Here is a 27,042-nt window from a genome sequence, read left to right as displayed (position 1 = left end):
ACATAGTGGGCGTGGGTAGGATGAGAGGGATAAGCTATTCATCTTTTGCTTAAGAAAACCTTGCTACTTATAGAAGATTTGGATGGTAGGAAGTGATCTGAACTCACGTTCCTCTGGTAGATCAATAGATAAGAATCACATTGGTTAATGAACTTGGTACTTGAGTTGGTGAGGGGCTATGAGAGCTTTATTCATCATTTAGAGGTCACTTGTTATAGGGTTTGTGTTAGGGTTCCGGAGTTCATGTCGTGTGATAGACAACTGACTTTGCCTAGCATTTTTGAATAATGAATAACATATGAAGTTGTGCATTAGCTGATGCTGAGGCAGGTGTTATTTCCTCTTTTTCTAGAAAAAAATCGAGTGACCTAAAGGACATACTTTCTAATTTTATCCGATTCCATGTTTTTACAAGAGATTTCCCTTTCTAGGTGTTATGCATTTGAAAAATTCTTATCATCTACAATAACAAATTTTGCAACAATTTCTTATGCTTCCTTGTTTTTACGAGATAGTTATAGTTGCTACGAAATGTGAAATTCATACCATCTCTAATAATACTGCGCAATAATTTTAGGTTTTCCATGTTCGTGCATCGCTTATTTAAAATGGATGTCATGCTAGCAAAACCCCATCCATGCCATCATCCACACCGATTTTGATGGTCAGGGAGACCAAATATATATATATGGTTTCCGTGCTTGATAATCCAAGAATTAATACCAGATACTGAAACCGGAGGCCAAATTCGGACTTTCATTTCAACAATCGAAAGAGAGAAAAATGCATTCCCTAGCTAGTACGTATTAGCCATAGGCTAGGGCTAGGGCAACAACATCTGGCGAGCATAAACGAACCTGATGGCTAGCTCCAATCAGATGGAAGGAGACACCTTTATCATTTTCCAAGCACATATACATTTTCTCAAAAGGAATTTCTCCTTGGCCAGGAGAGCGACGTGCACTAGGCATCCAAGCGCGTGCGAACAAGGCACAGCCTCACCCTCACCCTCAGCGCACCGGCATCTACTCTAGCTAGCGATGGACGTCCGCATCGGCGAACGTACGTGCGTACGCGTGTGATTTGACGACGGCGATGGCGCCGATTATTTGCGGTGTTGGGCGGAGGCTCGTCAACGTCAATGTCAACGTCGCCACCGGCCTGCCGGCGAGCGACGGAGCGAGTGAGCCGTCTCCTCCATGAGACTCGATCCATCCATCTTTACCATACAGCTAGCCAGATGCCCTGCTCCTCTGGTTGGCATCTGCTGTCCTGGGGTTGGGCTCCTTCCTCACCACAAAATCCATTAAAATTACTGGGTAATTCTTTACTGCTGAATATTTGTGGACTTTGGGGAAACAAGCTCTTCCATTTGCCCAAATCAAAAGTTTCCGAGAGCACTCAGCAGCGCAATCCCCGTGTGTTAGCACACTTGATTCTGTCTTGTTCCACTTGAAGCACATCAACATGTCCAAAAGACCTAGATTTTCAGGAACCTATTCCGAGAGCCAGAGAGATCTGGATTCGAGAGCAAAGTGCGTAAGATCGCCTTTGCCTACCTATTTGTGATCGAAACATTATGGACGCGAGTGGATGGACGTGCGCGCGTATGCAATTGGTCGGTTTTCTCTTTTGATTGCTTCAAAGCAAGAAACTGAATTTACTTTCTCTCCACATATATGCAACTATGCAAGAATTAGCTGCAAGTGGTGTTATAATTCTGTGGCCACTCTCTCGCCAGGATACTCTAGAAGGAATTGGTTCCAGCCAAAAGCGTCCCTTTCGGAACAAAGAAGAAAATGTATAGTATTATTACCTTCAGGTCAAATTTCCACAACAGGTGCACACTGTTTCTGATGAGATCTGCCCCTATCTAATCCACGGACTTTGCTCACGAGATCACAAGGTCCTTAATATTTTAAATTAATGGCTCTAGAAAACAGTACCTGCTTGAATGGCTTTCGGTGATGCTAAATTGTTATTTTTTCTGTCCGCGGTCGGCTGGTGTTTGTTATAGAAGTGGAGAAAGAAATAGCTGTTGCACTGGGCGTTAGAGAGACAGAGACCGGTGCTTCTGTGGAAGCAGGAAACACATTGGATTGGATCCTGCATGCATGGATGGATCCAAGCTCATCATCCTCTGCCTACCTGCCTGCCCTCCTTCTACTTTGATCATGCTGTTGTCCATATGGCAACATCTGCTGGTAAGTACTTCAGTTGATAAGTGGTGGTAATAGTGGAGCTCAGCCTGCTACACCAATATAGGCCTAGCCCACCGCACCACCTGTACCGAAACTGTTTTCTGTCTTTTGGTGCATGCCTATATTCAACAACTATGAGAAATGTTTTGCTGAGCCTTGAAATATAGCTGAACTTATGTTCAGAAAGTTATCTCGTATTTTTTAGTTGTCTGATATATTCAACTGTTTTATTTATTTGATATAGTCAGTTTGTCAAATACCCAGCATAATTAATAGTTCAGAGGTTAAGTTAGAAAATCATAATCTGAGAAAACAACACACTAAATATTACGCAAAGTTGATCTCAACTTGTTGCTCTAAACAAAAAAAATTTGACTTCTCTCACAAGGAATTTGAAATTGTTGTATTATTTTATCAATAAAATCGGATTGTTTCCTTCTAAAAAGGAAGAAATACAATGTGTCTACCATTTAACATTTTTCGAGTGAGAAAAAGGACTGGAATTTGTGTCTTTTGATCGGAGCGGTGATTTGGTATCAACAATTAAGCGTGCATGTACAAGGCATGTCTCAATCGACATGTTCATGTGCAAATTTGTAAAGCCTGCATTCAAAACTAAAGAGTAACAAAACACGGAGTAAAATACATGTCGATTCCAGCTTTCTTGTAGAATCTAATTAAATTACTCCTTATGATGTTAGCAAATTCTGTTCGGAAAATATAAGTCTGCCTCAGTTTGTTCATTGTTAGTTAGGAAATGCTTAAATACTGTCATGAAGGTAGCAGCGGCGATCAAGTATGCTCATTACCTAAGATGAATTCTAAAAGTTTGCAGTGCATCTATGAACATGACGGTGAGTTCTGTTTATATTGGTTCGTGCAGCTGAACCTAGATTTCGGAGAGTTCTCTCGGTTTTTTTTTTCACAGAAAGTTTCCGGTAAGTTTAACATGTTTTCCTATAAAGGTTCACCACCATTTGCCTCGAATAAATATTTGAGAACACTAGAGTGAGAAGCAATGCACTGGTGTATTATGTATTCTGATGACTGAATAAGTTTACTGGTGACACTGGTCCATTCCCTTGGAGAAAAAAAAGCTCTGCGTTTCTGATCTTTTGATATTACTTCACAGTTGAAATATCTTCATTCTGAGTTGCGGCCGGATAAAAAACGCACGCTTCGGTGTAGGATTTTCCGTTCTTGTCTTTTTCTTGATCTTGAGCTGGAATGCTAGAACTTACCGTCGGCTGCATCCCCTCGCCGTCTAAGGCTCCACGGATGCTAGTTCTGAAGTATTGGCGTCCTCCTCACTTCCGCAGCGTTGGGCTGCATGACCGTCGGGATCACCACAAAAAGCTACACATTCGTGCACCACTATGAAGTTAAAAAACAGCAACAAAATCAGAGTGCCTGGGTGTATGCCGGCCAGTGTTGACAGTTACACTCACCTGACCAATGAAGTAGGAAACGTCTGCGGTGTCGGCGGACGAGCCAGGCACCAGCTTGTGGGCTGGGATCTCGCTCAGCTCCAGTGGCAGCGCGTGAAGACAGGGCCCTTGCCAAAAGAGCTTTGCCCTGAGACACAGAGCAATTACGGTTATGACTCTCCGGTCTGAAGGACCTGCCTAGTGCATGTTGTAATTCTGGTCATGGATCGGTAATTCCTGATGTCTTCTATGCCCACATTTATCTTGTGCTAAAAAACATTGCAAACGATGTATGAAATGGAATAGCATAGTTCTAAGACAGAGAGAGGAATGAACTATTCATTTTTTCTACAGGTAAGCCTTGCTCAACATAAGAGACTTGAGTTTATATATAGGCGGTGACATGAAGTCATTGGTCCTCCAGTAGGTCCACAGTTACTAATCCCGTTATGAACTCAGTCCTCGGGTAGGCCGAAGGCTTCAATATATTAATCAATTGTTTAATTTCCTTTTACTTTTGAAATACAATCATATCATGGTTTAGCTGCTTGGGTAGCAAGTTTCAGATAGACAGATGGCCTTTTTTTTGGCTTGTGGCTCTTGCGTGGACGCTGTGGAATATCCGTAATAAACTAACTATTGAGGAAAAGTGCATAAGCAACCCGGCTGACGCCTTCTTCCAAATGTGTCTACACTTGCAGCGCTAGAGGGTTCGGATCAGACTGAAGGACAGACCACTGTTGGACGAGGCGCTGGGCGAGGTTAGGAGGCTACATGCGTCGCTACGGGCTGAAGACGGAGCTCACGTTTCTTGATCCGAGCCTCTTCAGTGTATGTGTGTCGAGTGGTAGCTCTAGGGCTGGGTGAGCCCGATGGATTTGTATTGAACTTGAATATCTTTCTATGCGGTGTGTGTGTTGTATCCAAGCTGTGTTGCCGATCGTGTCTTTACATATAAAGCCGGGCCTGAGGCCTTAAGTTTAAAAGAAATGGGCGCCATCCACAACACGCTTGCTCGCCTCCAGGCCGCGAACGAGGAGGGCTAGCCTCTGCACCAGCACGACGTGCTGCGCACCGTTCAGTCTTCCTGTGCCACAACATCGGGGAAGGGGCGGGGGGTGGCCTCCGTCTTGATGCATCCTCGTGGTTGTCATTTCCAGTCGCGCGAGAAGGAGCACGGTGGACGCACACGAGAAGGCGGGCGGCGTGCCAGAGGAACAAGGCTGGCAGCGCGCGGGATGAGCAGGGAAGCGTGCCGGCGGTGGAGAAGAAGGCAGGGAGAGGGTCTGCAGCTTTGCGAGGCGTGCGTGCGATGACGCGGGATGGATGAGGTTAGGTGAGAGGAAGAAGAAGGAAAGGGAGGAGGAATATTGGGGGCAGGGGCTTTTTGCAAATAGTTTCGTACAGCTCGAACCTACTGGACCTGACATGGTGGTCCACTACTGCCATGTCGACAAATACAGCATCCCACCAGCACGGGTGACCGTATATGAGCACACACAGCGTCTTCAGTGACCGTAATTTGGTATTATGTATGTACTACTCTATTTTGTTCTTGTCTTCTTCTTGATCTTGAGCTGGATCTTTCCGTCGCTGACCTAGACTTCGGTTTTTGCCAACGTGCCGGGCACCAGATGTGTGCTGGGATCTCGCTCAGCTCCCGTGGCAGTGTCTGAAGACAATGCCCTTGCCAAAAGAGTTTTGCCCTGAGACAGACACGGAGCAATTGTGGTTATGGCTCTGTGGTATGATAGACCCTGGATGTTCATGTTGTAGTTCTGGTCATGGATCGGTAATTCCAGATGTCTTCTATGCCCATATTTATCTTGTGCTAAAAAACATGACAAACGATGTATGAAATGGGATAGGATAGTTCTAAGACAGAGTGAGGAATGAACTATTCATTTTTTCTACAGGTAAGCCTTGCTCAACATAAGAGACTTGAGTTTATATATAGGCGGTGACATGAAGCCATTGGTCCTCCAGTAGGTCCACAGTTACTAATCCCGTTATGAACTTAGTCCTCGGGTAGGTCGAAGGCTTCAATAGTTTTTTCAATTGTTTAATTTCCTTATCCTTTTACTTTTGAAATACAATCATATCATGGTTTAGCTGCTTGGGTAGCAAGTTTCAGATAGATAGATAGCCCCTTTTTTTGGGCTTCTGGCCTCTGTCAGTTGTTCCCAAGCAACTTTCATTTCGTAAACTCTTTTTCTTTTCAATAATAAAAATTAAATACACAGTGGGGAAAATGTATGGTCATTACCTCGTAACCCATGTCATTTGCGATCTCCTCTATTAATCATTCATGTAGCCCATAGCTGTCACAATAGTACAACTCCTTTTCTTCTTCTTTTGTTTTTGTATAAGCCTGCGATTTGACCCTGCAGATAAACATGCTAAAGCATATGAAACGCTGCAGGTAACACAGAGCACAAGAAATTTCAAGGATACAACTTCAGTAATAAGAAAAGAAAACATAGACTGCGTCGTAAACCAAACATGACCTGAAGATCAAGTTGCCGATGTAAGAAATTTTAAATGAATCGCTTTTTAGCTGTACGAGTGGTTGAAAAGTTCAGAAACATGTAAGTGATGGGCCTAACGCAGGCCGGGCTCGCCTGCTTCGGGCCGGCACGCCGGAATCACGGCCCATTGGTCAGGTTTGGTCCCAACCCAGCTTGACCTGCAAATGCAAGGGTAGCCGCCGCTCAGCCGCAAAACCTCCGACCGAACCCTAACGAGCTCCATCCATGGCGACCTCCCCCGCCGCACCCGCACCGGCAGCACCCGCCGCCGCGGACGCCCCCGCGAACCCCCACAAGCGCAAGAACAAGGGGAAGGGAGGGGGCAACCCCCACAAGAAGAAGAAGCTGCTGAAGGGCCCCGACGACCGCCGCCGCCGCAACAAGCCGAGCGCCAAGTTCCTCAAGCTGCTCGAGAAGCGCGCCCGTGACTACAACTCCGACGACGACGAAGACGACGTCCAGCGCCAGCCGCGAAGGTTGCAGCCACGGCCACCGAAGCGGCGGGACGGTGCCGGTGACGCTGCTCCCGATGGGGACGAGGCCGAGGCCGAGGCCCCGTCGTCAGAGGAGGAGGCCTCCAGCTCCGGCGGCGAATCGGACGACGGCGAGAAGGTGGTCACGAGGTTCGAGGAAGGCTGCAGGGCTTTCCGGGTCGCCTTCACCAAGATCATGTCCAAGAGGCTCGCCGACGACCCATTGGTTCGTTACTGTTCCCCTCAAATCCCCAATGCTTTCACATTTCTGTCATGATACCTATCACAACACAGAGAACCAACATTTACCTTTTCTTCTATTAGGGTCCAATCCTGTCGGCGCACAAGAAATTGGTCGCCGCCAAGCTGGCCGAGGAGGCGGACGAGCATAAGTCCAAGGGAGACGCCCGCAAGGAGAAGCGCATTGTATGATCTACACCTCCTTCGCTCGCTCGCTAATTCGCCACGCCCTTAAATCGTGTTTGTGTTCCGAGGCGTGACCTCTTGTTTTGGTCACACAAATGTAGGCTGCGCAGAAGGGTCATGTCATGCCTGCAGATCATGTTGACAACAAAGAGAAGATGCTCATCAAGGTTGCAACCCAAGGGGGTAATGCTCTGTTCATAGACTGTTCTGCTTTCTACTATCTCATTTTGCATGTGATGTGTTTAATATCAAACTTGTCTAACTAATGCATTGCCCTCCCATCATTTTTCCATGGACCCGGTTGGCGATTCAGTTGTCAGGTTGTTCAATGAGGTAAGCACACGCATCTTGATTGCTAGGCATACGTGTTGCTTTTATGGTGTGAATATGATTAGACTTTCTAGGGAGCTTCAGTTGACTCTCGATCCTAAAGGAAATTCATGGTTTCCTTAATTTTTTTGGGCGCTCAGCAAATTATGCTCTGAAACTCTAGTTATTTTCTTGACCTCTCCCATCCGTGTCTAATAGACGTCACATGACAAGCCCTTTACATGTATACTCTGTTAGATAGCTGTGTTTATGCAACAAAGAGACCTGCGTAGTTCAAGCCGCAGTTAGGTCTATACTTAGTTACTTACCTACTAAGGTCCTCATTGATTCAAACGAATCCCATAGGATTTTTTGGCGGACATGAATCTATAGGAGTTTTTCCTGTGTAGGTGGTTTGATTAGAAGGATTGAAATCCGTGTTTATTTTTTTCCGAGGAGTCCTTTGCATTCTATTCTGTATGTGCTTTATGAAAATATTTTGTTAACGAGCTAATAAGTCGTGAAATTTGTTTTTTTTCCTTTCCAGGTGAGCAAGCGGCAGGCTCGTAAAGGTTTGAATCCATCGAGAAGTAAAGGTGTGCCTATTTTCTTTGCGTACTAAGGACTTCCTCCATAACACTTTTAATATTCCTTTAGCTCGTTCATCTGATTTTTTGAACTTTCAATTTGTGGTTGGCTAACTTTGTACCGTCATCATTATATCGAAAAGCAAAGCATCAGTGGGTGTGTATAACTCAAACAATTTATTGACTTGATGATAAAACATGTTTCTTGTTAGAAATAAAACAGTAGTGTAGAACACATACCATGTAAAATGCCAGTTAGTCAACATCATTGCAATCATGCTATCTTTATCCAGTTAGTTTTATTTGAGCTGGATTGGTTGCAAGGATTATGAGTCTAACGAGTCTATGAGTCTTAACTTGACTGTCAACTAGCTTGTTTGATTTGACTAGTTCGTAGAGCTGAGTGGTCGAGCGATCAGTCATGGACTAATCTAGATTAGTCTTGGTATTTGAGTCACTGATTCAATTTGGGCATGAATAAGTGAGGCGCTCAGCCCGCGGGATGGAAAGGTTGAACAATAGCTATTTCCAGGCTTGCCGCCTCGCCATCCAATGACCATCCGCTGCCGGCGGTGGCCATAAGCATTGCGACGCCCTCCCTTCGCTGGTTCAGCTCCTATATGTTTGCCATATATGTACTAGATACTGCTTAAGTACATTTCGACTAGTCAAGCAGTAATATAGACTAGTCATGAGTTGTTACCCTGATGACTCGGCTCGATTCTCCGACTCGTACTCCTTGATTGGTTGTAAACAGCGTGTGCAAATGCTTGTTAGTGAGTGAGCAGGACAGCTTATAACTTTCAGTTAAATCATGTGGAGCGTTTTTCTCTCTTTTCTGCTTGCACTCTGTATACACCAGCGTGCACCATTGTTATGACAATGTGACATATAAATTGGCGTGCAGGTCTTGTTATTTTTTAAGTCTTGTAGGATAGCTGTTACTTTAATGAAGCTTGAAAAGTTTTATATGAACTCTGCTATCTACCCTATGAACACTGCAATATTTCATTGGGCACTGAATGAACAAGTAGGCATAAAGCTGCTAACATCTTAGTGGATTTGAATTTGACAACTGGACATTTGACTGTGAATAATAGATGCACATTTGTTTGAATTTTGCACACGTACTTGGAATTTAAGCAGAACTGAGAACAGTTTGAGATGTCACATCTACAGTCCTTAATGCCCTATAATTGTGCACATCATCCTTATTTTCTGCATTCAGTTTTGATTCTTAACCATTTGTATACTGATAATCCAAATGGGCTGATCAATTTTTTGTTCATCCTAGCAGCTTTGGCAAAAGAAGGGACACACTCTGTACCATCTAGCCAAGGACAAAAGGGCCAGGCATCTTCCAAGTTTTCTAAGGTAGTTATACCTAGTTCTTTCTTTACTAAAATCTCTTTCTTCAGTTTATGGGCTTATGGTACTATGTATTAATGCTGTGTCTTCCGATTCAGGTTAGTGGATGTGCAAGTCCTTGTTGCAAAATAGTGTATCAAGCACTCACACTAAACTTCACACAAGACTCAATTTTGAAATTAGTTTATAGGAGATAATGAATAATATGTATAGCTGAAACATGTAAGCTAGTAAATGGAAAATACTGCCATAGTGCAACTTGACATGAGCCATTAATGCAAAGTTCATTGTGCAACCCTGTTTTCTTTCTGCATTATGAATCTGAGCCTGTAGTAAAGTGCAGTTTGAACACATTATGTCTTTATCTTCTTTGTTGAAGTTAGTAACTTTTAAAAATGAGGACTTTCCATGAGCCCTAAGACAATAGGAGCTGCAGGATACATTGACTAGTTGAGGGATAAATAGCAGTTTACCATAATTGCCAGGTGAAGAGGGGATCCTAACAGTAGCCATAGTAGCATTGATTGAGTCAACTAGCAACTTAGTTAAATGGCTGGTTTAGTTAAGTAGCTGAACTATCGGTTTCTAGATATTTAGCAACGCATTTTGTACTCTAATTTCACATATATAATTGAAACTGAATTCGTGGATTTCTGTGCATGTAATTTCTCATAATATCTGCTTATTAGCATATCGGCAAAGACGAAGATGAGCCAGGGTGGGCACCTCTACGCGACACATACATGCTTGGTACCAAATTGAAGGACTGGGATAAAGCACAGGTAAAATCTTCCTGAATTTCTTTTGTGTCACTGCAACACAGTACCTGTCGAAGTAACTAATGTCTGTTTATGGTGCAGGATTCTGATGTGGCTCAACAAACTGAGGTCCCTCTGGACAACTTTTCTGATGATGAATAGGAAACATAATTCTGTTGTACTGCTGGCTGGTTGATGGGCTACAATTGAAAGGGGGAAAGCAGGGTGGTCGATGTTTCTTGAAAGCAGGAGAAGAAAGGTGCTTCTGATGGTTTTCTGTTACTAGGTTTTATTGCACCCAAGAGCGCAAGAATTCATCAGAAGGCTCTAGTTTTTTTTTTCTTTCGTCGTGTATGGCTGTATGCGTGCCATGTATACGTTGCATACTTTGTATCAACAACAGAATTATTGCGAACTTTTTGTCACAGATGCTAATTGAGTGTACATTGCAAACATTGCAACTATCCCAAACCTGATGTTTCTACGCTGCAATGGTTTTGATTGCAGTATTTTATTCCATGCCATTCCAGCATGAAAATCAAGTAAGAGCATCTCCAGTCGCGTCCCCCAAAGGGATTTGGGGCGCGCCGGACAGAAAATGCGTTCCAGCCGCGTCCCCCAAAGCCCTTTTTCGCGCCCCGATACGGTGTCCGGCGCTCCGAGCCCGTCCCCGTCCCACAGGGGATGCACCGGGGACGCCGGACATAACGAAAAGCGAGGCGGGGAGTGGCGGGGCCGACCCGTTAGCGGCACAGGGAAAATTCGTCCCACACTCCCGCCGCTCCCGCCAAATCGCGCCTATACCGCCGCGCATTTCAGGCCTCTCAAAACATATCCCGCCGCCGATTCATTTCTCCTTTCCCGCCGATTTGTTTCTCCCTCCCGCCGTCCACCCGCCGTCCAAGCGCCGGCGCTACCCTCTCCACATGGCGCCGCCGACAGCCCCCAAAAAGATGGCGAAGAAAGCGGCCAAGAAGGCGCCGGGCACACGAGGCCCGAAGTGGACGCCTCTGAAAGATTAATGTCTGTGCGAGTCGTGGGCGACGGTGAGCCATGACTCCATCATCGCCGCCAACCAAAAAAACGGGAAGTATCAGCGGCAGCGGCAGTGCAGCAAGAGCAGGCTGACGCGTCTTCTACTGCTACACCTGCGTCGGCCTCTGCGTCGGCGACGGAGCAGACGCACCATGCACAGGAACAGGCAGATCGCGACGAGGTCATCGTGCTCGACGGGCCTGCGTCGACTCGAGATACGACGCCGTCGCCCAACCCATTCCCCTTCTTCTAATTTGCATGCACCACCGGTCCGTAATATGATCGCGCGCCCAGCACTTTGATCGATCGCCGCTACTCGATCGCGACGAATCGGCGGGAACGATCTCTTTTGAATGCATCTATTTGAATTTCTGATTGGGGGCGGCGTTTGGGGGACGCGGGCTGGGGAGCGACGTCCCCCAAACGCGGCACGAACAAAACACGTCCCCCAAACGCTCGATCCGGCGCGGTTTGGGGGACGGTTTGGGGGACGCGACTGAAGATGCTCTAAGTGTGGCTACTTGAGGTCAGAAATAAAGATAGACTGAAGGCGGATTTGGCTGGGTTGAGTCACATGAGATGGAGACGATGGTGGAGTGGTGGACATTGGGTGCTGGGTTCGGATATGCGAAGGATTGTGTGGGAGATGAAGGAAACTGATGTTATATGATGTCAGTGCGTTGTAGCAAGCGCTGGTTAAAAGGAACCGATATTGATTTACATTTATGTGGAATGAGCAACCTCTAGTGAGGAGAAACAGACCCTATGTGCCTGACTATGGATGCATTAGTACAACGTTCTTTCTCTGCTGAACAACATATATAATGCTATAATGCTTCATTTCTCCTAATGGACTGATGTTTTAATAATTCTCGATGAACTTCTTGTACTTTTCCCCTTTATCGCGAAATGTAATCATCAAGCGCATGAGAACTCACAACGACATGCATCTACTTCTACCTAGGTAGTTATGTACGTTCACATTGATGCACGTACGCATGTGATTTGATGCAGAGAAGACAATTACATAGATCTTTTTTTGCGGTGTGAAGCTGAGGCCATTGAGCGTCGCCACCCAGGCATCCACACCACGAGCCGTCAGCCGGCCGGCCAGGCGAACTAGTGAAGGATATCGTCTTCATTTGTGGCTCGATCTTTTCCATACGAGTAGCTAGATGATTTCAATACTGGCATTTCAGCATTCAAAAATATACTGGCATTTCATATCACGGCCTACTTCGTTGTCACAAAAGGCTTTCCAATTTTTCTCAATTCTTCAGTATCTCTATCCTGCGTACATGGCTACAAAAGAACAATTCGGGCCTACAAAACATTCGCAAACCGGCTGAGCAGAGGCTGCCTACAAAATTTTCCCTCAACCAATGTCTCTGGATTCTCATTCCATCCAAACCATGCAAGAGAAATCCACTCGACTGGTTGCTCGAGATCGCATGTTAGCCTAGCGGACCAGGTGATGCGCATTCGGCAGATCCTTTTCAAATCAGTAAATAAATGCAAAATTTCAACGTAAATCAGCTACTACAAGGATGAATACTTTGTAGACTGTGGAAATGCGGCCCGATTGGGCGAACTGGTTGGCGTGCGGCGTGCCGACATTGGCTCCGGCGATCTCTAACAGCTAGGATGTTGCTTCCATCTAAAAATTTCTAACTTTTTTTCGTAGTTTTCTTTTATCTTTTTGGATGTGTGCATCTGTACTGTCATTAGCATGTTGCGTTGTTGCAGAGGCTAGGTGTAATTGGTATCTTTTGATATTAATATATTCCCTTTATCAAAAAAATATCATTTCAACAGACTAAAGATGCCGCGGCAAACCGGTGAAATGGCAGCTGGCATTTAGATGGATCGATACAGCCTGGCTGACCAGCCGAAACGCCAATTTACCATAATTTTGTTACTAGTGTGCATTATTAGGGTGGTTATAATGCCCCCTCGAAATTAGGGCTCCACTTTGACTATAAATTAAACATGTTAATTGCAAATTATATGTTATATAAATTATACGACTAGGTTCATATTTCAAGAAGTTTCCAAATGTATAATTTTATCGCAAATGGCTTAAATTTCGAGGGGACCTTATAGTAGTAATTCATAACTGAGGTAGTACTATTTTTCAAATTTTGTGTAAAAGTCAATTAGACTGATAGAGGTATGAAAGATTCTATTTCTAAAGTTATCGACTTGGCATAGTGTGGTGCATCCAAGCGGCTGCACACACATGAATCATATGTGTCTGCTTTTAGAAAAATTATTATTGGTAATGACTAAATATATGTAGTTATGTTTAATTAAGATATGTATGTACAATACACATTACGTATTTAATTATCTTCTATTATGATGTACTACATAACATTTGTACTAGGAAGGATGAAGCAACAAACTAATGTAAGATAATCAAAATTTATCACAACTTCCGATGTCACACCGCCACTATGGTGACGAGAACATATTTTCTCCCCAAATATTTGCGCTCTTCTATGACCCATATATTTTTCTTCTAGCCCGTAGCAACGCACGAGTATTATGCTAGCGTTTGATAAGCAACGAATGGGTGTGTTAATGAATCCTGGTCACAGAGTATTATTCCTGTTTTATTCTCCTGGAGAAGAAAAGGAGACTGTGCTAATGATCTTTTGATATCACTCTACTGTTCGAACGATATAATAGTATATACTGAATTTCTGCTAAAACCTGTCTAAAGACATGCATAGTGGTTACGTTTGGTGATGGCTTTTCCGTTCTGGTCTTCTTCTTGACCGTGAGCCAAGTCTTACTGTCGGCAATGACCATGGCGCCATCACCATGTATGCTGTTTCTGAGGCTGCCTCTCCGGCGTTAGGCTGCACACGCCCTTCAGGATCACACCACGTTCAGGAATACTCAGTTGGAGACGAGATAGACGAGCAGCATAGCGGCACTGCACGTTCGTGTGTCACCATCAAGTCAACGGCAACAAACTAGAGTGCCAGCTGGGCCAGTCTTGACAATTATACTCACCTGATCAGGATGAAGACAATGCACTTCCTGGTGAGGCTTCACGCCGAGACACGGAGCAACTGCGGCTATGGCTCTCCTGTAGGTGTCACGCATAGTTCGACAACGCGCATGCTCTAGCTATGGTACTCGATTGGTAATTCCTGGTGTCTCCTATGTCAAGAGTTGTCTTGTGCTTAAAAAGTACAGCAAACAAGGCATAAAACAGGATTGGAGAATTCTAAGATAGAGGAGCGAAATGAGGAAGATGATTGTTCATTTTTTTCCCGCTCAATACAAAACACTCGGGATATAGGCGGAGATATGAAGTCATTGGTCCTCGAGTGGGTCAATAGCTAAGAATCATTTGGTTATGATCTTCGTCCTCCGGTAGGTCAGAGGCTTCGATAGCTTTATCAAATGTTGGTTTTTTTGTCCTTTTCTTTTAGAAGAGAAGACATTATTAATTTTATGACATCTGTACTAATATAATACACCTAGACACCAGATAGAATCATAGAATATTGTTACAAGGTTCAACAAATAGTATAAGAAGTCATATATTTCTATTAAAGCGCAGCATCGGATTGTAGCATCCTAAATTTACACTTTTTCATGCTATTAGAATGCATATCATGGGCATATCATCATTTAATTTATTTGAATGTCAATTGATTGTAGTGCCACTTACAGTTCTGCGAACTTGATTCAAACATATATCAAGGATGGAGACATTTTTTATGTGAACCACATTGTATATTTCGATCTTCAAAAATGAAATACGATTTAATAAGCCCTAAAGAGCAATTTTAGGGATTTATTCAAGACCTAAAAACCTTTTTTTATAAACAAGATAATTGGGACCGACTTGGGACCAGGATCTTTCTGCAACTCTGCCCACTGGTGGCATATCGGAAAGACATTGCACTTGTTCGAGAACAACTGCAGTTGTGGCTCTCCGATAGGTATGCCGTAGAGTCACACAGCGTGGATGCTGTATGTATGGTAGTCGATTGGTAATTCCTGGTGTCTCCTATGCCCACATTTGTCTTGTACTAAAAAAATATAACAAACAAGGCATAAAATAGGACTGTAGAATTCTAAGCCAGAGGAGCCAAATGAGGTACGATGTTCATTTTTTACATAGATCAGCCTGCTCAATATAAAAGACTTGGAATATAGGCGGAGATATCAATTCATTGGGTCAATAGCTGAGTATCCATTGGTTATGAACTTAGTCCTCGGGTAGGTTAGATGCTTCGATTGCGTTATGAAATGTTGAAAAAAGTACAACTTCCTTCAGTGAATACCATTTACGTTCTATTGCATACGGTTCTGTTTTGGCCCAATATGTGCTATGTCTTCGCGTTACGGGCCGACTAAGATTAGGCAGACAACACATTTTTTCGGTATCGGCGCTCTTTGGCACACCACACCGAAAGAGCCTTATGTGTGTTATGGGACGTTTTAACAGGCCCAATCTATACTAGTGGGCTCTGCTTTTAATTTTCGGTTCTTTTGTCCATAAGAGCCCTCCATTTTTATCCATCTAAAGGCCTAAAATATTCATACACTCTCCAAAACTTGACGGCATTACATACCTTTGCCAAATTTTGCACTGAAACACAAAAAGGCCGTCATTTGGTAGCAGGGAATGAAGGGGACGGGTCAGACTTAACCTGCCAATCAGTACTCAGTAGCAACGTCATCGGGTACGAGGAGCTCGGTCTGTTCTATGAAGGCATTAGGCATTCCGAATCACTCAATTATATTCATGGCCTCCTTTTAATATTTCTTAACTACTTCTATTCGATTCACTGGAAAGTACTCTGACAACTTATGATGTCCAGATTGGCCAAATTCAGGTTTTGGTGCATCAGATGATGATCCTGAGATCGAAACATAATACTAATTAGAGAAGTAGGTTATCAACATGATATTTTGTACCTGCTTGGAGCCTTGGCGCACACTTTGTACTCCGAACAAGACACTACTGGTTCAGTTTATTTTCAAATGCTTTATCCAAGCACTAAGTTGCTACTTCTCATATTTTCAACTTTAGTTCTTGTTACCACTTTCAGTTTAATATAGAGACAATATGTTCACCATGTAATATACCAACTGGACCATGTCAACCAAATTACTTTTTCCCTTTCAACATAAAATTCAGAAGTCCTTCAAAATAACATGTGTCGTTTCCTTTTGTTTGTCATGTTCAGATATAAAAGTGACAAGACCAATGAAGTTTATTTCTGTGCTGAGCTTGAGGGAAGCCCTTGGACAGCCTTTGTCTATGCTGAGCTTCTGGAAATCCCTTGGAGAGCAATACCTAACCAAACCCACCAATGCAGTGACCATGCCAAGGTCTCTGAAAATTTTGTGTTTCAGAAACGTATGTACTCTTGCATCTGAAATTATTCAGGAACAGCTGAGCAATGGTGCGTCATCGCCATGAGGGCCTCTTCTATCTGCACAGTTAAGAATGTTCCATAAGAATCAAGTGGCTGTACAGTTAAGAATGTTCCATAAGAACAGCTGAGCAATGATTCTTAGCAATTTAGTTTAGTCAGTCAACGGTTGCATGGCTAAAGATGGGATCATAAATCTGGAAAGGGTATGTTACATGGGAGTACATTGGCTTGCTCTTACAGGTCAGTCCATTCTGAACCGGCCTGGACCACCTGATCTCTCTCTCAATTGGATTTTCGTTCTGAAGACAAATACGGAGTACATGAAGGACGACAGATGGTGGTTGCCGGTTGGAGTAACTAGCTCACAGCAATAGATACATTCTCCTAGGATGCTTCGGGTCGACGTACCTGGCGGCGTCTCTAGATGTTGCGGCGGCGTAGAACTGGTAGCGGCCTCAACTAAGTGGCGTAGCCGACGTGGTGGCGGCGGCTCGCCGGCGATGCAGGACTAGCCCGATCTGCTGTCGGCGGCGGTCGCCCGCGATGGAGGACATGGCCGACCTGGTAGCGGCGTTGCTCGCCGTCGATGCAGGATTGGGCCGATCCGGTGGCGGCGGCGGCGGCGGTCGCCTTCGACGTAGACGGGGTGTTAGTTCCGGCGGCGATCGCCCTCGACCCAGAGACTGGTTTGTCTCCGTTTCTCACGATAGAGCTTAACGCTCGGCAAACTCTGTTATCTAATTGTTGGGCCGGGCCAAATACTGCTACTTTTTTTTAAAAAAAATCCCATTATCAACGCTTTGCTGGGCTGCCGGGCCTAATCTAAATCGTTAATCCTAACCCTTCCTCAAATCATACCTCCCTTTTCCCTGGTAATGGTAAAAGGTACCGAAAAGAAACCATAATTTTTCATGCTATTACTTTAATTACTTTAAAGTTCGAACAACAAGAGTCTATTCTGAATTTCTGCTAAAACCTTTCTAAAGACATGCATGGCAGGTTGGTAGTTAGGGTTGGTGATGGCTTTTCCGGTTATGGTCTTCTCCTTGACCGTAAGCAATTGACTTGGTGAGCCAGTCAGGTGGCGTCCCTTCGTCGCGATGTTCACCACGGTGCCATGGATGCTGCTTCAAGCCTGTCAGGATCATCATGGGGAACACCCAGTTCAATAATCCTACACCTACGGGGTGTTTCCTACGGGCTAAAAGTTACGGGATGATTTGGTGGTGCCCGAGTGGATCAAGATCCTATAATGACGGAAGGAAATCTAAACTGCACCAGCCTCCTTCCCCCATGTCATCTCGTAAGGTGATCCCGTAAAAGAAATTAGGTAGGTGTAGCATCTCTCCACCTAGTTGGAGACGAGACAGAAGAGTAGCATAACGGCATTCCACGATCAAGTCAACTGCAGCAAACCAGAGTGCCAGCTGCGGGTGTGCGAGTCTAGACAGCTACACTCACCTGATCAGGGTGAAGGAGGAGCCATCGTCACTATCGTCGGACAAGCTAGGCACCAACTTGGGGGGCAGGATTTCTCTCACCAGCAGTAACAACACGTGAAGACAAGACACGTGCTCGAGAGGTTTCGCTCCTAGATGCAGAATAACTACGGCTGTGGCTTTCCTATAGGTGCCATGCAGAGTTCGGCAACGTGCATGCTCTAGCTCTGGTAGTCGATTGGTAATTCCAGGTGTCTCCTATTCCCATACTTTTTGTGCTAAAAAAATATAACAAACAAGGCATAAAATATGACAGAGGAGTATATTCGACAACATGCATGCTATAGCTCTGGTAGTCGATTGGTAATTCTAAGACAGATAAGTATATGATGTTCATTCTTTCCATAGGTCGCTCAATATAAAAGACATGGGATATAGGCGGAGATATGAAGTCATTCGTCCTCGAGTGGGTCAATAGCTAAGTATCCGTTAGTTATGAGCTTAGTCCTCGGGTAGGTCGGAAGCTTTGATAGATTTATCAAATGTTGATACTTTTGTCCTTTTCTTTTAGAAGATTTTTTTATCAATTTTATGACCTCTGTATTGATAATACACCTAGACACCAGATAAAATATTGTTACAAGGTTCAACAAATAAGATGATAAGTCATATTTCTATTAAAGAACATCATCAGATTGTAGCATCCTAAATTTACACTTTTTCATGCTAGTAGAATGCATATTATGGGCATATCATCATTTACTTTCTTTGAATTGCAATTGATTCGAGTGCCATTTGCAGTTCTGCGAACTTGATTCAAACATATATGAAGGATGGAGATATTTTACATGTGAACCACATTGCATATTCTGATCTTCAAAAACAAAATATGATTTAATAAGCCCTAGAAAGCAATTTTGGGGATTTATTCAAGACCTATACACCATTTTTATAAAAACAAATTGGGTCCGCGAACCTATTTTTCCTATGCCATATATAAGTATTTTGGTCTATTGGATTTTTTAGAAAAAATGTAGGAAGTGATTTGGCATTTATTAAATCCATAAATGATTCTAGGTTTACTTCTATATAGGAAAAAAAGATGTAAAACTACCTTTAATAATTCCTAATATAGCAAACCAATCTCAGCCAAGTTCTAACACATCCCATTTTCTATGGTACCACTTAAGTGAATCAAATCAGTATGTTTTAATCTTAGCCGTTCATGCACGATCTGGTAGGTGAGGGCCCTAGTAGCCGGCCTTCAACAACAAAGACGAATCATCGTATGTTTCTTAAACTATGGCCGTGATGATGCATGCCTAGTTCCGCCAACCTGAAGTTGCTATGAGAACCCCACATTGGACCGAACTCCTATCTCTCTCTCTCAATACACATACTAGTATTTTATTAGGAGAAGAAGAATAACACCACACCTCCCATGCTTTATGAAGCATGCTCCTAGCATTGATGGAGACCTAAAATAGATACGTAAATCACATAAGGCAGCCACTCCGTGTGTCTTTACTCTTAAGGTTAAAACTATGCTAATGACATGTCGAGTGTTGTTATATTCACATGGTGTCAGACTTTTCTCTACCTAAGAAATGGCACTACGTGTTTCCTCCTTACCTATCTTTCCTCACGAGGTGTACAACGCGAACAAACTATCAATGAAAATTGCCACCATGGTTACTTTCTTGCGTCCAAAAGGAAACACAATTATCTCAACAACTAACCATGTCCTATCAAATGACGGTGATCCATCAACAACTCATGCGTGTCAAAATTCTCAACCCCTGCACTCTGTCTCCCATCTCTTCCTCAATGCCTCCGGTACTGAAACTATTTGCAACCACGACTACTTGGATGGTATTCTCCTATACCACACTCTGGTTGTGTCCTAATTTTGTGTTGTTCTGTCGCGCCACAACAACCTTCCAGCGATAACCCGCGTTGTCGCCGATAGGATACCGTCCACCACGATTGACGTAAGCGAGGAGCTTAGCATCATGACGTTCTCCTTCTGTACGGCCAAGAAATGTAGTTTCCTTTTATGCTTATACTTTTGGACTTGGAGCTAGGCGAGGTTCCGATCCCTATAGGAATCGACTTCAATGCGCCAGTCCATGTTGTGCTATGTATGCAAGACTTTCTTGACGCGTCATCCCCTATTTTTGTGGTGGCTACACAAAGAATCAACCTTGACCACATGCCACATGTACTGACAGCTACGATCCAAATTCGTAAGTCGATGGGAGGCTTGATATTGAGGAGCCATACTTGCAATCCCTTGGTGTCCCTTTAACTGAAGAGGAAGTGAAGGTGGTGATCAATCAGTTGCTCGAGGATAAAGATCTCGGTTTAGATGGTTTCACCGGTGCCTTTTATAAGAGTTTTTGGGACACTATTGGTGAGGATGTCATGAGGATTTAAAATATTTTTGGAAATATTCATGTGGCTAACTTACATTGGCTCAAATCCTCCAACATCGCTCTATTGCCAAAAAAAAAAGATGGTGCGGGGGACATTTCTGATTTCCGGTCCACTAGCCTCATTCATGGCATCACCAAGATGATCGCCAAGATGCTCTCCATTAGGCTAAGGATGCTTATGGATTCTCTCGTCTCCAAATATCTAAGTGCTTTCATAAAGAAAATAAGCATCCATGACAATTTCCTATATGAAGAACCTTGCAACTAGACTATACAAAAACGAAACTCCGGCTCTTATCTTCAAGCTTGACATTCGCAAGGCGTTCGACTCAGTGTGTTGGGATTATATTGTTGATCTTCTCTAAAAGTGTGGCTTCCCTACTATATTTTGGAATTGGATTGTCGCTTTTCTCGTCACCTCTTCTTCCGGCCGGGTCCTCCTCAATGGGGTGGCCAACAACCCCATAAAGAATGGCCGCGGTCTTCGTAAAGGCGACCACCTTTTGCCGCTTCTCTTTGTTCTTGCCATTGATCCGCTTACCAAAATTCTTGAGTTGGAAAATTTGCACGGGCCCCTTCGCAGATTAGAACTAGAAGGTGTGACACCATTTTAAGGACATCTCTCTTTATGCAGATGATGTGGCTATTTTTGTGGCTCTAATGAAGCAAGACATTCAAAACCTTGAATCCATCATCAATGGGTTTGGTGATGTCACAGATCTTTGCACAAACTTCCAAAAGAGCGCAGTCGTGCCTATCCGGTGTGGGGAGATATACCTTCATGACATTTTCCACGGTATTCTGGTTTAGAGACTCCTTTCCCATAAAGTATCTTTGGCTGCCCCTTTCGGCTGGGTGCCTTCGGAGAGCGGATTTTCAGCCCCTTGAAAACAAAACGTCCGGGAAGATCCCAACTTGGAATGGGAAATTGGTTATAGTGGCAGGATGCACCGCTCTTTGTCAAATCCATTATTGCTTCCTAATCCATTTATCACTTGACTCCTCTTTTTGCTCCCGGGGGTTTTCATAGCATAAAAAATTGAGAGGGGCCTTCTTATGGGTGTCCACCAACAAGGTTTCCAGTAGCCAATGCGAAGTCAACTGGGACATTGTTAGTAGACCAAAAATCTTAGGGGGTAGGTGTGTTCAATACCATATTCTTTGGAAGAGCTTATCGGTTGAGTTGACCTTGGAAATAGTGGAAGGACACGGAGAAGATTTGTGTCGGTTTGGAAAACCCCTTGCAATGACACGGATATGGAACTCTTCTATGCCGCTACTACTATCACTTTGGGAAATGGAGAAAAGGCACCCTTTTGGGATGTGCCATGGCTAAACAGTGCCAAGCCAATCGATATTCCCCACCCATCTACAAAATCTCCACTAGGAAGTGTTGGAATGTCAAAAAAAAAAAAAAATCTTTGCACAATAATTGTTGGATCTCCAAGAACAACATGGATGTGGATTTTAGTTTCGACCATGCTCGTCAATACATCTCCCTTTGGGCTAAGCTTAGAGACATTAATCTCCATGAGGATTCTATGGATGAGATCACTTGGAACCTCACCGAGAGTGGAAACTACTCCTCGAAACCCTCTTACAAGGCTCAATTCTATGGAGCAACGTCACGCCCCGTTTGCTCTTCGGTTTGGAGGATTTGGGCTCCTCCTAAAATAAAATTCTTTGCTTGGCTTATGCTTCAAAATAGACTTTGGAAGAATGAACATTTGGAGAAGCAAGGTTGCCCAAATTGTGGGAATTTCCCACTCTTCAAAAGGATGATGGAGTTAGTGGACCATCTATTCGTTAACTGTAGTGGAGGCAAGCCTTCAAAAAGAACAACACATGTGCACCGATGATATTGTCAACCCAAACAGCCATGTGCACAACAATATTGTATATGGTGAAGTTGGAATAGTTTGAGATGCGGCAGAGGACAAACCTTGCTAGATTGTTGCCTCTGCCACGTGTCCAATCGTAAGTCGTCCTCTAAGATTTTCATTCTGAAAGTCGAACTTACTAGGTTCAGCTGAACCACCAAATCTGATGGTCGTGCAAGTAATATAAATATATGATATGCGAGTCAGCCATCTCTCCCTCCAGATACTACTATAGCTAACATTAACTCAATAAGTTTGCAGTGGATCTATAAACGTCATGGTGAGTTCTGCTTATATTGGATTGTGCAGCTAAACCTCGATTTTAGGGAGCATCTGAGATAATAAGTTTTTGCACGAGAAAGTTCCGGTATAGCATACGTTCCCATGCCATTTACATTGAATTCATGTCTGATGCTTCCTACATCCTCAAATAAGTGGGCGTGTGAGTTTTCCAAGACAGATTAACAAGTGGAGAGAAAATGCAAACCAATATCTCTCTTCTCTTTAATTATTTCAGTTTCAATGAGCTAAGCGTATGTAGAAAATAAAATAATATGTGCTTAATATTATTGGGTTTGATTTCCATGTGATGAAAATGGAACAATTTTTTGGGTGCATTGAAAAGATAGAAATACCCTCTTTTATGGATAAAGTTTGAGACTAAACGTCTATTTATTTGAGGACGAATTAAGGGAGTAAGAAACGAATAATGGGTGTGTGTTATGAATCCTGGTAACAAAGTATTATTCCTATTTTATTCTCTTGTAGAAGAAAAGGACTCTGCTTATGTGTTTTTATACTGTATTACTTTACATTTCGAACAACAGTGATAAAATCTTTCTAACGACATGCGTGGTAGTTACGATTTGGTGATGGCTTTTCCGTTACTGTCTTTTTCTTGACCACAGCCCGATCTTACTGTCGTCGGCGTCCCTTCGCTGCAACAACGATCACAATACGGTGAATGCTGCATCAAAGCCTGCCTCTCTAGCGTTGGGCTGCACGCCCTTCAGGATCACCACAGGGAACTCCCAGTTGGAAGTTCCTACCCATTGGTGGCACTCCGTAAAGATATTGCACTTGCTTGAGAGCACATGCAGTTGTGGCTCTCCGGTAGGTATCCCGCGGAGTCACACAACGTGCATGCCGTAGAAGTACCGGTCGATTGGTAATTCCTGGTGTCTCCTATGCCTATATTTCTTGTGCAGAAAAATATAACAAACAAGGCATAAAATAGAACTGAAGAATTCTAAAACAGAGGAGCGAAATGAGGTATATGATGTTCATCTTTTCCTTAGGTCAGCCTGCTCAATATAAAAGACTACGGATATAGGCGGAGATATCAAGTCATTGGTCCTCGAGTGGGTCAATAGCTAAGTATCCGCTGGTTATGAGCTTAGTCCTAGGGTAGGTCAGAGGTTTCGATAGCTTTATCAAATGTTGAATGTTTTGTCCTTTTTCCTTTTATAAGAGAAAACATTATTAATTTTATGATCTCTGTATTGATATAATACACCTAGACACCAGATAAATTATTGTTGCAAGGTTCAACAAATAGTATACTAAGTCACATTTCTATTAAAACGCAGCATCAGATTGTAGCATCCTAAATTTACAATTTTTCATGCTAGTAGAATGCATATCATGGGCATATCATCATTTAATTTATTTGAATTTCAATTGATTCTAGCGCCATTTAAATTTCTGCTAACTTGATTCAAACATATATCAAGGATGGAGACATTTTAAATGTGAACCACATTGCATATTTTGATCTTCAAAAACAAAATATTATTATTTAATAAGCCCTAGAAAGAATTTTTGGGGATTTATTCAAGACCTACAAACACTCTTTTATATAAAAAAGTAATTGGGGGCCGGTAAACTATTTTCCCTATTCCCAATATAAGTATTTTGGTGTACTGATTTTTTTCTAAATTTGTAGGAAGCGATTTGGAAAACCACAACGTAGCTCTTTTTTTTAAATAAAATAATATTTTGAAGTTTAAAAAATCTAAAAATAAATCTAGACGTAGAAATCTTCTGTTCTACCAACATGCAAATTTACAACTCGAAATACCTTGTATTTGAGGTTATGCAAAAATGAGAAATTCTGATATCTATAATAGTGAATAGTACAAACTCTCGCAATCTCAAAATCTGTTGGATTTTGTCAATTTATATGGTATATAGATTTCAAATTTTACACAACGATAGAACTCAACATTGCCTACATCTAGTTTTTTCAGGATTTTTTAAAACTTAGAATGCCATTTTCATTTTTTTTAAAACGAGCTATGTGTAGCTCGTCCGGTAAAAGCCCACACTCAAAGTGATTTGGCATTTATTAAGTCCATAAATGATTCTAGGTTTACTTCTATATAGGAAAAAAGATGTAAAACTAACTTCTATAATTCCTAAAATAGCAAACAATCTCAGGAAGGTTTTAACACATCCCATTTTCTATGCAACACTTAAGTGAATCAAATCAGTATGTTTTAATCTTAGCCGTTTATTCACGATCTGGCAGGTGAGGACCCTAGTAGCCGACCTTCAAAGAATAAGCTGAATCGTTCACGTATGTTTCTTAAACTATGGCCGCGATGATGCATGGCTAGCTCCGCCAAAGTGAGGTTGCTAAGAGCACCCCACGTATCTCTCTCTCTCTCTCTCTCTCTCTCTCTCTCTCTCTCTCTCTCTCTCTCTCTCTCTCTCTCTCTCTCTCTCTCTCTCTCTCTCTCTCTCTCTCTCTCTCTCTCTCTCTCTCTCTCTCTCTCTCATTGTACATAACTACTATATTAAAGAAGAACTCACTTCTTTTTTGTTAGAGTTTTGCAATTTTATTAGGGTTAATGTGGAGCTGACACGTCTGGTAAAATGTGGTTTATTTCCGCAGTGGTTTTTTGGTGTGCAGTTTCAGTACCATCTTGCAATTAATGTATGGTCAATTTCTTCATTGTTCTTTCGGTGGTGGTGATTTTCCCTGTAGACTGGGTGGATGCAGCAGCTTCATTTAGTGGAGGGCTGGAGGCCTCTACATGCGCTGGTAGGCCTGGAGTTTGACACGTTCTATGGATGGACTGTAGCTGGTCAAAGCGGTGATGTCCAACGATTGAAACAACCTCTGTCCCGTGCCGCCCCCACTCTCTCTATCTCATCCCCGCAACCTCTTCATCTCCTTTGCCCGGCCGATGGAGAGCACGGCGACGAGCGCGTGCACGGGGTCAGCGGAGAGGTTGGAGCGGCACTGGGCGAGCTATCCGCTAGAGGCGATTGGCGCTTAACGGGTGAGCCGGACGTGCTCGCCGCTGGAGGCGGCAGACGGCTGTAGGTGATCGACATCCGGAGGCCGAGAGCCGTGGGAGGCGACAAGGTGGAGATGGAGGTCTCACAACGGAGCAGGACTGCAGGAGGAGCATCTGGGGGAAATCGTGTCCAAAGTTCCCATCAATCGACCTGCCCGCATCGAGTCGCCGCCCACCCTGCATTTTTCCCGGCCCGATTTCTGCCATGGCCGACCTCCTCTGTGACAAGCAGTCTGGTGTTGGTGTGGTCTTCCTCCGCCTCCGCGACTGTCGTAGTGGCGCTCCCGCCGTCCCCCATTACAGTTCCTACAACAGTTCCTCACCAGGATAGTGGCGCCCGATCCTCCGCATCTCCGGCCGTCGCCGAGGCGCTCCCTCCGTTCCCGATTTGATCCTACAGGAGTTTCTCTGCTGGTACGCTTGTGGAGGGATGGCCTGATGCGGCCGTCTGGTCCACCGTGTGGAGAGATGCAAACGCGCCGGCGGCATCTATTTTCTCGAGCTTGCTCCGGTTTCTCTTCCTTCCATGTTTGAGTCAAAGAGGTGTGTGCGACTCCCCTTCTCTGTCTATTTACCTTTTCTTTTCCCTTCTATTAATCTATACTTCTTTGTGTGTATTTCTTGTGCATTAGCTAGCGGTATCTTAGATGTTATACCAACTTTGCACACTCAAAGGTAGCATTGTAATGACAGTTTTGGTTTCAGTAAGTTTGAGTATAATTGTATGAGTGTGTAGCTTGAATACTTAAAAAATAATGGTATATGGAACGAAATCGTATTTTACTTGAATTTTTGCCTAAGAAAGTTCAGCATCACTTGATGTGGAATGCTCTTTTACGATACTTTGTCATGGATACAACAAAACAAAGGACAGTGCTGATGCCCATCAGATACAAAAACCAAGATTTTCATCATGGTGTATATAGGATGACTGAACCAAAATAGTTACATTTTCTCAGTGTGTGCATTATTCTTTTGACTATAATTCTGCATTCTAGGCTCTATGGTATATGCCCACTACATGTTGTATTGGAGTCTAGGATTTAATATAATCTATATTAATATTTGCATATAATTATTCTAAACTAATATCAATGTATGTAGTCTGATGCCATAAACAATTATGTTCTGTATTAGAAGCAACATCAACATTGAGATCAACATTAAGCACTAAGTTCAAATCATGACATCAGTGCTAAAAAATGTCTATACTTCCATCACTCCAGATGTATGGTGTATCTTCAGAGACGGATAGCTCTTAGGGAAATTGATCAACAGTTCAAGACCAATTAAAGAATCCGCTGCATTTTTCTTTTTTACTATATGCAATTTTTATCAGATTGTATCTTTATTGTAGGGATCACAATCCAACATTTGTTATATTATTTACTTTTAATATGATTTTCGTGTGTAAACCATTGCGTTGTTTTATGCGGCTCCACAGTTTTGTTCATTCTAGCTTA

At 43.2% G+C, this 27,042-nt stretch overlaps 1 protein-coding gene across 1 annotated transcript; it reads left to right on the top strand.

The window, feature by feature from the left end:
- The first annotated feature begins 6,381 nt into the window (after positions 1-6,381).
- On the top strand, positions 6,382-10,532 carry LOC124646792 (RRP15-like protein). The gene is made up of 8 exons (XM_047186852.1): positions 6,382-6,855; positions 6,954-7,055; positions 7,157-7,238; positions 7,369-7,388; positions 7,912-7,960; positions 9,246-9,325; positions 10,009-10,101; positions 10,180-10,532. The coding sequence occupies exons 1-8, from the start codon at positions 6,382-6,384 to the stop codon at positions 10,237-10,239; spliced, it is 960 nt and encodes a 319-aa protein (XP_047042808.1). The 3' UTR covers positions 10,240-10,532.
- The last annotated feature ends 16,510 nt before the right edge of the window (positions 10,533-27,042 follow it).

Source organism: Lolium rigidum, chromosome 4 (assembly GCF_022539505.1).
Source record: "Lolium rigidum isolate FL_2022 chromosome 4, APGP_CSIRO_Lrig_0.1, whole genome shotgun sequence".
NCBI lineage: Eukaryota > Viridiplantae > Streptophyta > Magnoliopsida > Poales > Poaceae > Lolium > Lolium rigidum.
The sequence above is the reverse complement of the archived record's forward strand: the minus strand, read 5'-3'. Positions and strand labels throughout refer to the sequence as shown.

Bases quoted from the DNA above. Each gene is read 5' to 3' on its own strand.
- LOC124646792 (XM_047186852.1), top strand. From the start codon at position 6,382: ATGGCGACCTCCCCCGCCGCACCCGCACCGGCAGCACCCGCCGCCGCG. The intron at 6,856-6,953 runs GTTCGTTACTGT...TTCTTCTATTAG, and splicing joins GGCTCGCCGACGACCCATTG to GGTCCAATCCTGTCGGCGCA. The intron at 7,389-7,911 runs GTAAGCACACGC...TTTCCTTTCCAG, and splicing joins TTGTCAGGTTGTTCAATGAG to GTGAGCAAGCGGCAGGCTCG.